The 12,005-nt window shown below is 46.3% G+C and overlaps 2 protein-coding genes across 2 annotated transcripts in view; both read right to left on the bottom strand.

The window, feature by feature from the left end:
- LOC132126543 (uncharacterized) overlaps positions 1-12,005 on the bottom strand; it is a 28,724-nt gene that overhangs the window by 2,201 nt on the left and 14,518 nt on the right. The gene's annotated exons all lie outside the window — the stretch shown is intronic.
- LOC132126356 (GTPase IMAP family member 4-like) lies at positions 795-5,560 on the bottom strand. The gene is made up of 3 exons (XM_059537564.1): positions 5,443-5,560; positions 4,354-5,028; positions 795-1,434 (listed from the first exon to the last, which is right to left on the bottom strand). The coding sequence occupies exons 1-3, from the start codon at positions 5,465-5,467 to the stop codon at positions 827-829; spliced, it is 1,308 nt and encodes a 435-aa protein (XP_059393547.1). The 5' UTR covers positions 5,468-5,560; the 3' UTR covers positions 795-826.

The raw sequence follows: 12,005 nt of genomic DNA, 5'->3' as shown, positions 1-12,005 counted from the left end.
AAATCTTTACCTTTATATTAACTCGTTCATTCAAGTGCTCACGTTGCTAACAAGGATACAACATAATCTACATAGAGTCAATAATTACAGAGTAAAACAGAATAAAATCAAATGTAACAATTTATTATCAGTCAGGTAAATGTGTTCTGCCAAATACATATCCAATTGAAACATATCAAATCATATGATTATAAAACATCAAATTCACAGAGATTAATCTAAAAATAAAATATGCATACCTGACCTTATAAAATACATAGTATGAAGTGAAGAGACACTCAACACACTAAAGGCTTATTGGGTACAGAATCGCCCAATCCTTTTGCTGCAGTCTTTAAATACATCAGACCAAGACAAATAGATGAAGACAGAAACCAACAATTGGAATTTGCATTAACTCAGGTCCCAAACCTGAGTGGTTTACAACTCCAAGGGAACATAAGGTAAATTTACATGGAGGACCCTAGGAAAGGGCACTCCCATCACAGTAATCAAGATATCTCTTGACTCTTAGGATCTGTATTATGGTTTAGTCTACTTTTCTAAGATTGAGACCATTGTACCAGTTGCACTGAGACATTTCAAATGATACCAGACATGAGTGTTAGTTCACTTGCATTGACATTTTCATGTGATAATTTTGAGCAGATTGAGGAGAAGGAAGCATGGGTGAAGGGATTTAAAATGAAACAAATGGACAGAAGGGAAGGAGGTCTCCGATGTCTCAGAGATGCCAGTTTATGTTTGTATTGTCTGGTTCTCTTTTCTTTCTTTCATCCTTACAAGATCCTGCTCTGTGTCATTTCTCTGATGGCTTGTTTCTGAATCAGTTTTTCTGTGTGTTGAGATGGAATAGACTGTTTTCTGCCGCCATCTCATCAATCTTCTGGAGCAGCTCTGTGACTTGATCTCGATTGTTCTTGTCTGTGTTGTCAAAGAGGTGATATCTGTTTCTGCATTTCTCAATCAGCCACTGAAGAGCTTCACCTTCACTCTCAATGTGCTGCTCGATTGAGATGTTTTTGAATCTGTCGCCCCACGTGAATAAAACTATTGTGTGTCTCCAGATGTCGTCTCCCAGGATAGATATATTTTGTTCAGTGATCCTCTTTTGTTCTGCCTGAAATGCTGTATCTGCTGGAATCACGAGCAGTATGACATGAGGGAACTTCTTAAACTCTGAAACGCTTTCTAAGATCGCAGATCTAATGAAATCTGGGTTGAATTCAGATGCGAAGTACTTCCACCAGCCTGGAGTGTCCAAAACAGTAATCTTCCTTCCGTCTACATCTCCAAACTTTCTTGTACATTCTCCGGTTTTTCCTCCTATCGCAAATTCATCTTGGTTCAAGATGGTGTTTCCAGCTGAACTCTTTCCACAAAGAACCCATCCCAGCAAAACAACTCTGATCTCCTCAAGACGACGCACAGATGCTGAAATAAAAGGACAGTTGTGGTGAAAAACTAAAAGTCTGCATATCTGCATATTTGAGCCTCTTTACACCTAGCATTCAAAGCCAGTTTTTTAACATTGGGTGAGGACCAATTTTTGTGCTAGTGCAGGGCTCCACTTTTAGCTAGTTTAGCTCCAGCCTGGAATAACACACCTACCAACGTTGTAGTAATCCTGAAGACCTTGATTAGCTTGTTGATTATACCTGCGTGCTGCTTGTCGCTCAGATTTCATTTCCTTCAGGAAAGCAAATTTACTGTGCCCTAGGAAAGCATCTCCCGTTCTCAGGAACAATTATACAAGCAGTGTTCCACTCCTCTTTGCTGACGCGATGAGTCAACGAAAGGTAGGAGCCGTGTAAAAGTTTTATCATGGTGGGCGGCACTCATGAGAGGTATGCTTAGCAGCCACTCTACATGTCCTCACTGTGAGGTCCTGGAAGCATCCTTATTCAGAGCAAATCACAAACACCACGGCCGCAGATTTCGCCACCATTGCTGACATGGCGCACCATGGTTATGCAACGATAGACAAGACTCTAGCCGAACATCTTGCGCGGCCTGGAAGTCTCGCCCTCTCCTTCCTTCGAAGGCATGTCGAGTCACGTCTAATCTCAGCGGAAAATTTTACTCTGCTTCAGGTCAGGCAGCTGCCACGCTCCATAGTGACGGTTTAGCGCCACCTTTGGCTCAACCTCACCAGTATTAAAGAAAAGGATATATCTTTCCTTATGGATGCAGCCCGATTTCTAAAGAAAAAGAAAAAAACGTACAGAAGTTCCTGATACTTCTTCTGTTTGTCAGGGACTGTGGCCTCCAACAGAGAGCACTGTTGGACTGCTAATGCACATCCAACCATCTCATTGCAGTCCCCAGGCTCTAACATTGACTCGCCGCAAATGCGCTTTGAGCAGCGTTGGACCGAGCACCCCCTCAGATACTCTGTGCACTTCAGCCTTTAACGCTTGTGGGACGGCCCAAGGGTCTGGCAAGGACGGCCTGTTTTAGGACGAGCCACAAAGCTGCCGCTTTCTCAATAGCAGCGCGGCCTGATGTGCATAATTTTGGAATAAATCCTGCTGTAAACACCCTTCAGGATTATATACAACGAAACACAGCAACCTTGACACATGCATTTTCCCGCGCTTACAGACACCGCAAGCTTTCCGTGCTCGGAAATTCTAACGCATGTGGAGACACCACAGCCGCAGACAGAGGTCTTGAGACCATTAAAGCTTATTTGGGCCGCGTGGGAATGCTTACTCTACATTCCGCAATGGGTTTTATGCACAATTATTTATGGGTACACCATTCACCGTTTCGAAAAGGCCGACCTCCTTTCCACAGGATTCTTCCCACGATCGTGAGTTTATAAGAAACCACAGTGCTGTGACAAGAGATGTCATCTCTACTGAGAAAAGGGGCTATAGAAGAAGTACACCCCTCTCAGATGGAGTCAGGTTTTTACAGCCGATATTTTGTTGTGCCAAAAAGGATGGCTGCTTAAGACAAATATTGGATTTACGCCGTTTGAATCTTGCGCTCAGAATGAGCAAATTCAGGATGTTGACGGTAAAATCTATTCTGTCTCAGATTCAATCAAACGATTGGTTTGTCACGATCGATCTGAAGGATGCATACTTTCATATTCAGATCATCAAGAAACACAGGAAGTTCCTCAGATTCGCTTTAGAGGGCAACGCATATCAATTCCGTGTTCTTCCATTCAGTTTAGCCCTGGCTCCACGGACTTTCAGGAAATGCATGGATGCAGTTCTGGCCCCATTGCGGCTCCAGGGCATCCGTGTTCTAAATTACCTATATACGATTGGCTGGAATTATCACAATCACAGACTCAAGCACGCTTTCATCGAGATCTCGTGCTGAAACATCTAAGCAGCCTGGGCTTATGCATTAAGTACATACGCTAAGCTCTGCGTAGTTTCTAAAATCCACATTAGTGGTAAGTATGCACGCAAGACTTTCTGAAATCCTGTATTGTATGGGTTACGCGCTCAGCTTCGTTCCCTTTCTTCAAGTTGGTTAGACCTTGTTTCCTTGGGCTCCACTCAACCAGTGTGTCTTTTATTAATACACTTTCAAGCTTTTTAACGAATCTCCAAAGAATGTTTTGATCCCCTCCAAGCAGATAACCTTTTTGGGGATAGATCTGTTGGTAGCTCCGTGGTGGCCCACTCAGTTGTTGTTTGTGGAACTGTTCAGTCTGTTAGCGGGTTCTCCGTGGGATATTCCCCTCAGACTAGAGCTGAAGATCTTTGCCCTAACACGACGGGACCCGATGGGACCCGACGGGTTCGGGCTTAATTTATATAATCTTACGCGGGCTCAGTTGGGGGTTCAATGCCTTGCTCAAGGGCACCTCAGTCGTTTTTTCCCTATTCAGGAAACCGTGGTTACATAACTGAGATGTTATTCTATGTGTTGAATTCATTTTAACTGGAACAGGAAGACAGGGTGGGACATATCAAGCATCCCGCCCCTTTTTTCATGTAGCCAATAGCACATCACATCCATATTGCTATAAAATATAGCATTCTGTATAGATTTCAAATAGGTCCGATACGCTGCCGACACGCGCATGTGATCTGCTCCATGCTATTGTGCCTCTGGACCGAAGCAGAGTGTGTGCGGTGTGGTGGTCAACGTGACAACGGTCATCAAAAACAAGACTTCTTTTTCCTCAATGGAAAGCATATTTACACTGTCTAATTCATTCCTTGTCCACCGTTTTAGTGCACTATGTCACTAAAGAATTAGGAATCATGCGTGCATCCTATAGCCTATTTCCAATTCAAATCATGAAATCTGACAATTTTTTTTTTTTTTTTACTCACAATTTTGACAGATTTGACCGTAAATGTATCCCCACCTTTATCTTACCTTTTTCTTGAACTTTTGACCGTTTCTCCTGTACTCTGGATTTTCTAGAATTGGCTCTGGTCTGAATTTCCTCCCACTGCTCGTTGACTTCCTTTACTTTCTTCAGATCAATGTCAAAATGCTTGCCGTTATTCTTCCGAACAATTCCTTCTATTTTATTGAACAGCTCTTTGACTTGGGTTCGGTCGTGATGGATTGAATTATTAAAAACATGATATTTATTTTCACATTTTTCAATAAGCCGCTTGAGTGCCGACCCGTCCTTCTGAATATTCTGCTCTACGTTTTCTGGTTTAATTAAATCTCCTCTTGTGAAGATGACGAGGGTGTGAGTCCAGACATTGGGACCCAGCAGCTGCACATAATCCTCCAAAAACCTCCCATCGGTGTCAGTAAATGCAGAATCAGCCTGAATCACGATCAGAACCGCATGAGGTCCAGGTGAAATCAGAGAAATCCTGCGAACCAGCTGCAGTTTAGAGATGTTAGATAAATCACTCAGATTGAAGGTTTTCCACCAGCCAGGAGTTTCAACAAGACTGACTCTCCTTCCATCAATAAACCCCTCTCTCTTCAAATCCTCATCTCCTTCAGCTTCTGTTCTGGTTTCCAGTATAGTGTTGATCACCGAGGTTTTCCCAGAGTGATGCTTTCCAATCAGCACTGCTCTCAACTCTGAGACAAAACGAGAAGAACATGCAACTTTATACTGTGATAATCTAATTGTTTATCACAGAGGCTTTGTCAGATTTCTTTCATCCCAGAACCGCAGCTCAACACAAGGACACTGAAAAGTCAAACTGCAAATTTAATAAAAAATTTGGATTGTGTGATTATTTTACTAAAGCATACTTTAATATATTATGTAATATATTTTAACATATTATGTATAATTTTTGATCATTTTACGTTTTGAAACTTAAAAAAAATACAAATGAAAAACATTTGCAGTATACATTTACAGGTATGGTATAATTGTAGATCACAACACAAAGGACTAAACTGGTTTTTTTACAGTAAATATTTTTTAGTTTCAATCCAAAGCACATGTAAGTTTAATATCTTATAAAAAATGTCTGTAAACTTTACCTTGTTTTATCGTAATTTTGTCCATGTTTTTTTATCCAAAACAACAAGTAAAATATAGCTGTAAGGATAGAAAAAATTAAAGTAACAAAATCGTATACAAATAGTAGAAATCTGCCAGACCGACTAAACACAAGTTCACTTCAGCTTGTCTTTACTGCGCTCAGAAACAAGACTGCATCTTAAACACACATCTATGACCAGAATATCAGGTTTGTCTAGTCACATGACTGATAATGTTGTGTAAAGGTTTATTTATAAAATGCATATGACTGGAATAAAATAAAACAAGTAGCTGGTGAATAGGAAGGAATAGAACTTAACCTCATCAATTTGACCTTAAAGCCACAGTATGAATATAGTATGAAAACCATTTGTTTACTCTTAAAATCTGATTCTGACTGTGCGGTTAAAAGTTATTTACCACGGTTAGTGAAGATAAGTGGTGTGATCTGTCTATCTATTATCAATAGTCAAGGGTCCCATCTACTGTATAATGTCCAGTTAAAGGCCTTATTTCCCCTCAAACTCAACCTTTGATTTAAATACAGCTTAATCATTTTTAGTTAACCAGGAACTATACGGATTACAGCTTTCCTTTTACATCCTTCTTAAAATTAGTTTAAATGTCCTTTTTGGATTTTACTTACTAATATGAGACTATGTTCATATCATACACTGTACTTGTCAAGGCGAGACTGGGACTCAGTTGCAGGTGCTCAAAAAGGTCAGTTTATTAGATTGGTTTTAAATTTCAAAGGACAAAAAATTAAAAATAAAAAAAGTTAACAAAAAACTACCCAGGAACAGGGCAGTCTGGAGCAGATCCAAGGAGCCTCCTGGACGAATTCCACTTGGAAATCCACTGATGCAATGCCTGGATAAGCTGACAGGGAGGCGGGGGGCGCTGTTGAGGCGGGGAACTGGTGGCGCGCTGCGGCGCGGCGAAGAAGAAGAGTGACGGCGATCGGTGACCGCTAGCACGGAAGGCTGGAGAGTAGCGCTGCCTGAAAGCAGGGGGAAGAGGGAAAAAAACAACAAACTAGAGAATGAAAACAAAACGGGCACGATCTCTGTGCAGGCTAAACAGGAGATGTGGACAAAACTGAGACATGGACGAGAACACGACGATCCGACAACAGACAGCACACATGAGGAGACTAAATAGAGAAGGAGTGATTATCATGATGCAGAGCAGGTGATGGTGACCAATAACAAGATAATAATGAAACAAGAGGGCGGAGACGGGCACCACGGTGACACAGAAGCACATGGTAAGTGTAAACAACCCCACACACTATTGAAAAACAGACAGATCAGCCCGGGGACGTGACATTACCCCCCTCCCCAGGAGCGCCCCCTGAACTCCTCTCATCCGGACCATATCCCTCCCAGTCCACCAGATACTGAAATCCCCGACCTCGATGTCTGACATCCAGCAACCTCCTGACAGTGAAGGCTGGGGAACCATCCACTAGACGGGGAGGGGGGGGGGGGTTAGTAGCAGATGGGTTAAGGCGAGAATGAAACACAGGCTTGACCCGAGAAACATGAAAGACTGGGTGTACCCGACCAAGTATGGGAGGTAACTTGAGCTTTACCGCCACCGGACTCAATACCTTGGTGATCTGATATGGCCCCATGAACCTGGGGGCTAACTTGCGAGAAACCACCCGGAGAGGAAGGTCCTTGGTTGACAGCCATACTCTCTGACCACATACGTAACGGGGAGCAGGAGTACGGTGACGGTCAGCCGCTGCTTTGGTTCGTCTGGAAACCCGAGCCAAGGTTTCCTCAGCCCTCCTCCAGGTGCGGCGACACCTGCGGACGAAGGCTAAGGCAGACGGAACAGCATCGGGCTCCTGTGAGGGGAACATAGGAGGTTGAAAACCAATGGAGCACTGAAATGGAGACATACCTGTGGCCGCCGCTGGCAAGGAGTTATGGGCATATTCAATCCAGGATAACTGTTGGCTCCAGGAACTCGGATTATGGGACGTCAGGCAGCGGAGAGCTTGTTCCAGAACCTGGTTTGCCCGCTCGGACTGCCCATTGGTCTGAGGGTGAAAACCTGACGACAGACTCGTAGAGGCCCCGATCTGTCGACAGAACTCCTTCCAGAACCGTCAGACAAACTGTGGCCCCCTATCAGAAACCACGTCTACCGGAAGGCCATGAATCCGGAAGATGTGGTCAACCACCACTTGAGCTGTCTCCTTAGCTGAAGGCAGGTTGGGAAGGGGGATGAAATGGGCTGCTTTAGAAAAGCGATCAACCACCGTCAATACTACAGTGTTACCCCTCGATGGTGGAAGACCAGTGACAAAGTCAAGGGCTATATGTGACCAGGGGCGGGAGGGGATGGGTAATGGGTGTAGCAGACCAACAGGAGGCTGAGTCGAACTCTTGTTCTGGGCGCAAATTGGGCAGGCAAACACAAACTGCCTGACGTCCTGGGCCATGGATGGCCACCAAAATCACTGGCGGATAGCAGCCAGAGATCTCCGAACCCCAGGATGACAGACTAACTTGGATGAATGCCCCCACCGGAGGACTTCAGGGCGTAGCACAGCTGGCACGAAGAGCCTACCCTCCGGGCACCCCCTTGGTACCTCTCTCTCTCGTATGGCTTCCAGCACTCTCCTCTCCACGTCCCAGTAGAGGGACCCCACCACAATTTCTTTAGGGACAATGGTTTCAGTTGATGAACCGGTTCTCTTAATATCACTGTAAAGACGGGAGAGGGCATCAGGTTTTACATTCTTGGAGCCTGGGCGATACGAGAGAGAGAAGTTGAACCGACCAAAGAAGAGTGCCCATCGAGCCTGGCGTGAACTCACCCTCTTGGCCGAACGGACGTATTCCAAATTCTTATGGTCCGTCCAAACCAAGAAGGGCTGCGCTGACCCCTCCAACCAGTGACGCCACTCACCCAAGGCCAGTCTGACCGCCAACAGCTCCCGGTTCCCTACATCATAATTCCGTTCTGCTGGGCTCAGGCGGTGAGAGTAGTAGGCACAGGGATGTACCTTCCCATCTCTGGGGGATCTCTGAGAAAGGACCGCACCTACTCCAATCTCAGAAGCATCCACCTCCACAATAAACTGACGTTCAGGGTCTGGAAACGAAAGAACAGGAGCAGAAATGAATCGGGACTTCAGGTCATTAAAGGCCTCCTGAGCCTTCAAATTCCACCTAAACGGTACCTTAGTGGAGGTAAGAGCTGTCAAGGGTGCAGCAACCTGACTAAAGTTTCTGATGAAGCGCCTGTAGAAGTTGGCAAATCCCAGAAACCGCTGCAGTGCCTTGCGTGAGTCTGGAGGTGGCCACTCGGCTACGGCCCTTACCTTAGCGGGATCGGCTTTGATTCCCTCCGCCGAAATGATATAGCCCAGGAAGGGAACTGAGTTGGAGTGGAAAACGCACTTCTCCGCTTTAACATATAGCTGGTTCTCCAGCAGCCGTTGTAGCACCTGGCACACGTGTTGGGTGTGTACCTGAAGTGAAGGAGAAAAAATGAGAATGTCATCAAGGTACACAAAGACAAACTTGTTAACCATGTCTCGCAACACGTCATTAACCAGGGCCTGGAAGACAGCTGGGGCATTTGTCAGGCCAAAGGGTAGCACCCGGTACTCATAAGTAAAGTAAGTAAAGTAAAGTAAAGTAAAGTAAAGTAAAGTAAAGTGAAAGTAAAGTAAAGTAAAGTAAAGTAAGTAAAGTAAAGTAAAGTAAGTAAAAGTAAAGTAAGTAAAGTGAAGTGACATTCAGCCAAGTATGGTGACCCATACTCAGAATTTGTGCTCTGCATTTAACCCATCCGAAATGCACACACACAGAGCAGTGAACACACACACACACTGTTAGCACACCCGGAGCAGTGGGCAGCCATTTATGCTGCGGCGCCCGGGGAGCAGTTGGGGGTTCGATGCCTTGCTCAAGGGCACCTAAGTCATGGTATTGAAGGTGGAGAGAGAACTGTACATGCACTCCCACCACCCACAATTCCTGCCGGCCCAGGACTCGAACTCACAACCTTTCGATTGGGAGTCCGACTCTCTAACCATTAGGCCACGACTTCCCTAAGGAGTGTTGAATGCTGTCCCGAAGGAGTGTTGAATGCTGTCTTCCACTCATCCCCCTCTCGAATCCGAACCAGGTGATAAGCATTACGGAGGTCCAACTTACTGAAGACCTTGGATCCCTGCAAGAGTTCAAAGGCAGACGACATTAAGGGCAGGGGGTACCTATTCTTAATGGTAATGTCATTCAAACCTCTGTAATCAATACAAGGGCGCAAGGAGCCATCCTTCTTTTTAACAAAGAAAAATCCTGCGCCAGCAGGAGACGAGGAGGGACGGATGAGACCGGCATCAAGGGACTCACGAATATATTTGTCCATAGCCTCTCTTTCTGGACCAGACAGGGAATATAATCGACCCCTGGGCGGAGAAGTGCCTGGGAGGAGGTTGATGGCACAATCATAAGGCCGGTGAGGAGGCAGGGACACAGCCCGGGACTTGCTGAAGACCTGCCGCAGATCGCAGTACTCCTCCGGCACCCCGGACAGATCAGCATCATCCACCTGCACAACAGGAAATACAGCACCAGGAAAAGAGGCAGAACCCAAACAAGACTCAAGACAAGACTGCTTCCAAGACAAAACTGAGTTTCTGGCCCAATCCACATGAGGGCCGTGCTGCACCAACCACGGGTGTCCCAGAACCGCGGGAGCACTCGGGGAGTCAAGAAGGTACAGCTCGGTTATCTCATGGTGATTGCCAGAAACGATAAGACTTACAGGAGGGGTGAGGTGAGTGATGGTGGTGATAGGGGAATCATCAAGAGACCGAACAGAGATAGGAGTAGAGAGGGGAATGGCAGGAATTCCCCACTGCTTGGCCAGTGCCGTGTCCATGAAACTGCCACCAGCCCCAGAATCCACCAGGGCCTCTGAGTCTCTCTTGCTTCTGCTGGGGAGTGAGACGCAGACGTCCCACCTACATAGGTTCAGGGTCAGCAGGAGATGGCAGAGGCAGGACCGGGGTGGATTCGCTGGTCATTTCTCCCACCCTCCAAGAAGTACGAGCAGCCAATTGTTGGTGACGAAGGCGAAGGCGGCTCTCAACACGGAGAGCCAAGTCGACCAGATCATCAAAACTACGTGGAAGCTCTTGGGTAGCAATCTTGTCTTGGATCTCCTCGTCAAGACCAGCACGGAACACAGCTCTGCAAGACCCCTCATTCCAGTCACAGGCCGCTGCTAAGGTCTTGAATTCAATGGCAAACTCAGTCACTGAACGGCCTCCTTGCCGTAGCCGTGCCAGCTGGGCGGCTGCCTCATCACCCCAAGCAGAACGATCAAATAATTTGACCATCTCCTGTCGAAAGGACTCAAAAGAAGCACAAAAGGGAGCCCGGGCCTCCCATACTGAAGTTCCCCAGTCACGGGCCCTGCCTGTGAGAAGGGTCAAAACATAAGCCACCTTAGTCTCTTCCTGGGCATACCGGCGGGGCTGGAGGGCGAAGACTAGGGAGCACTGAGACAGGAAGGCTCTGCAAGAGTTAGGCTTCCCATCATAGGGAGGTGGGTTGTTGGCATGAGGCTCAGGGTCATGACGGGTAGAGAAAAGGCTAGTGGGGTCCTCCGATCTGGCAGATGTCTGTCTGCGAAGTTCCTGGAGCTGGGCAGTCACCTCCGACAACTTGGCATTAAGGAACTCAACCTCCCGGGACGTGGATTTTAACTGGGAGGCATGCTGGCCCAAGAGAATGCCCTGCTGGGTGACAGCTGATCTGAGGGGATCTGCACCTGCTGAGTCCATGGTGGTCGGATCGTTCTGTCAAGGCGAGACTGGGACTCAGTTGCAGGTGCTCAAAAAGGTCAGTTTATTAGATTGGTTTTAAATTTCAAAGGACAAAAAATAAAAAATAAAAAAAGTTAACAAAAAACTATTTAGGAACAGGGCAGTCTGGAGCAGATCCAAGGAGCCTCCTGGACGAATTCCACTTGGAAATCCACTGATGCAATGCCCGGATAAGCTGACAGGGAGGCGGGGGCGCTGTTGAGGCGGGGAACTGGTGGCGCGCTGCGGCGCGGCGAAGAAGAAGAGTGACGGCGATCGGTGATCGCTAGCACGGAAGGCTGGAGAGTAGCGCTGCCTGAAAGCAGGGGGAAGAGGGAAAAAAACAACAAACTAGAGAATGAAAACAAAACGGGCACGATCTCTGTGCAGGCTAAACAGGAGATGTGGACAAAACTGAGACATGGACGAGACCACGACGATCCGACAACAGACAGCACACATGAGGAGACTAAATAGAGAAGGAGTGATTATCATGATGCAGAGCAGGTGATGGTGACCAATAACAAGATAATAATGAAACAAGAGGGCGGAGACGGGCACCACGGTGACACAGAAGCACATGCTAAGTGTAAACAACCCCACACACTATTGAAAAACAGACAGATCAGCCCGGGGACGTGACAGTACTATGTTTATCATAAGACAGAATCACATTCCAGCTGGACTCTTATCACATGTGATGGTTATGAATGCTGCTAA

The sequence above is a fragment of the Carassius carassius genome, chromosome 44 (genome assembly GCF_963082965.1).
Source record: "Carassius carassius chromosome 44, fCarCar2.1, whole genome shotgun sequence".
NCBI classification, from domain to species: Eukaryota; Metazoa; Chordata; class Actinopteri; order Cypriniformes; family Cyprinidae; genus Carassius; species Carassius carassius.
The sequence above is the reverse complement of the archived record's forward strand: the minus strand, read 5'-3'. Positions and strand labels throughout refer to the sequence as shown.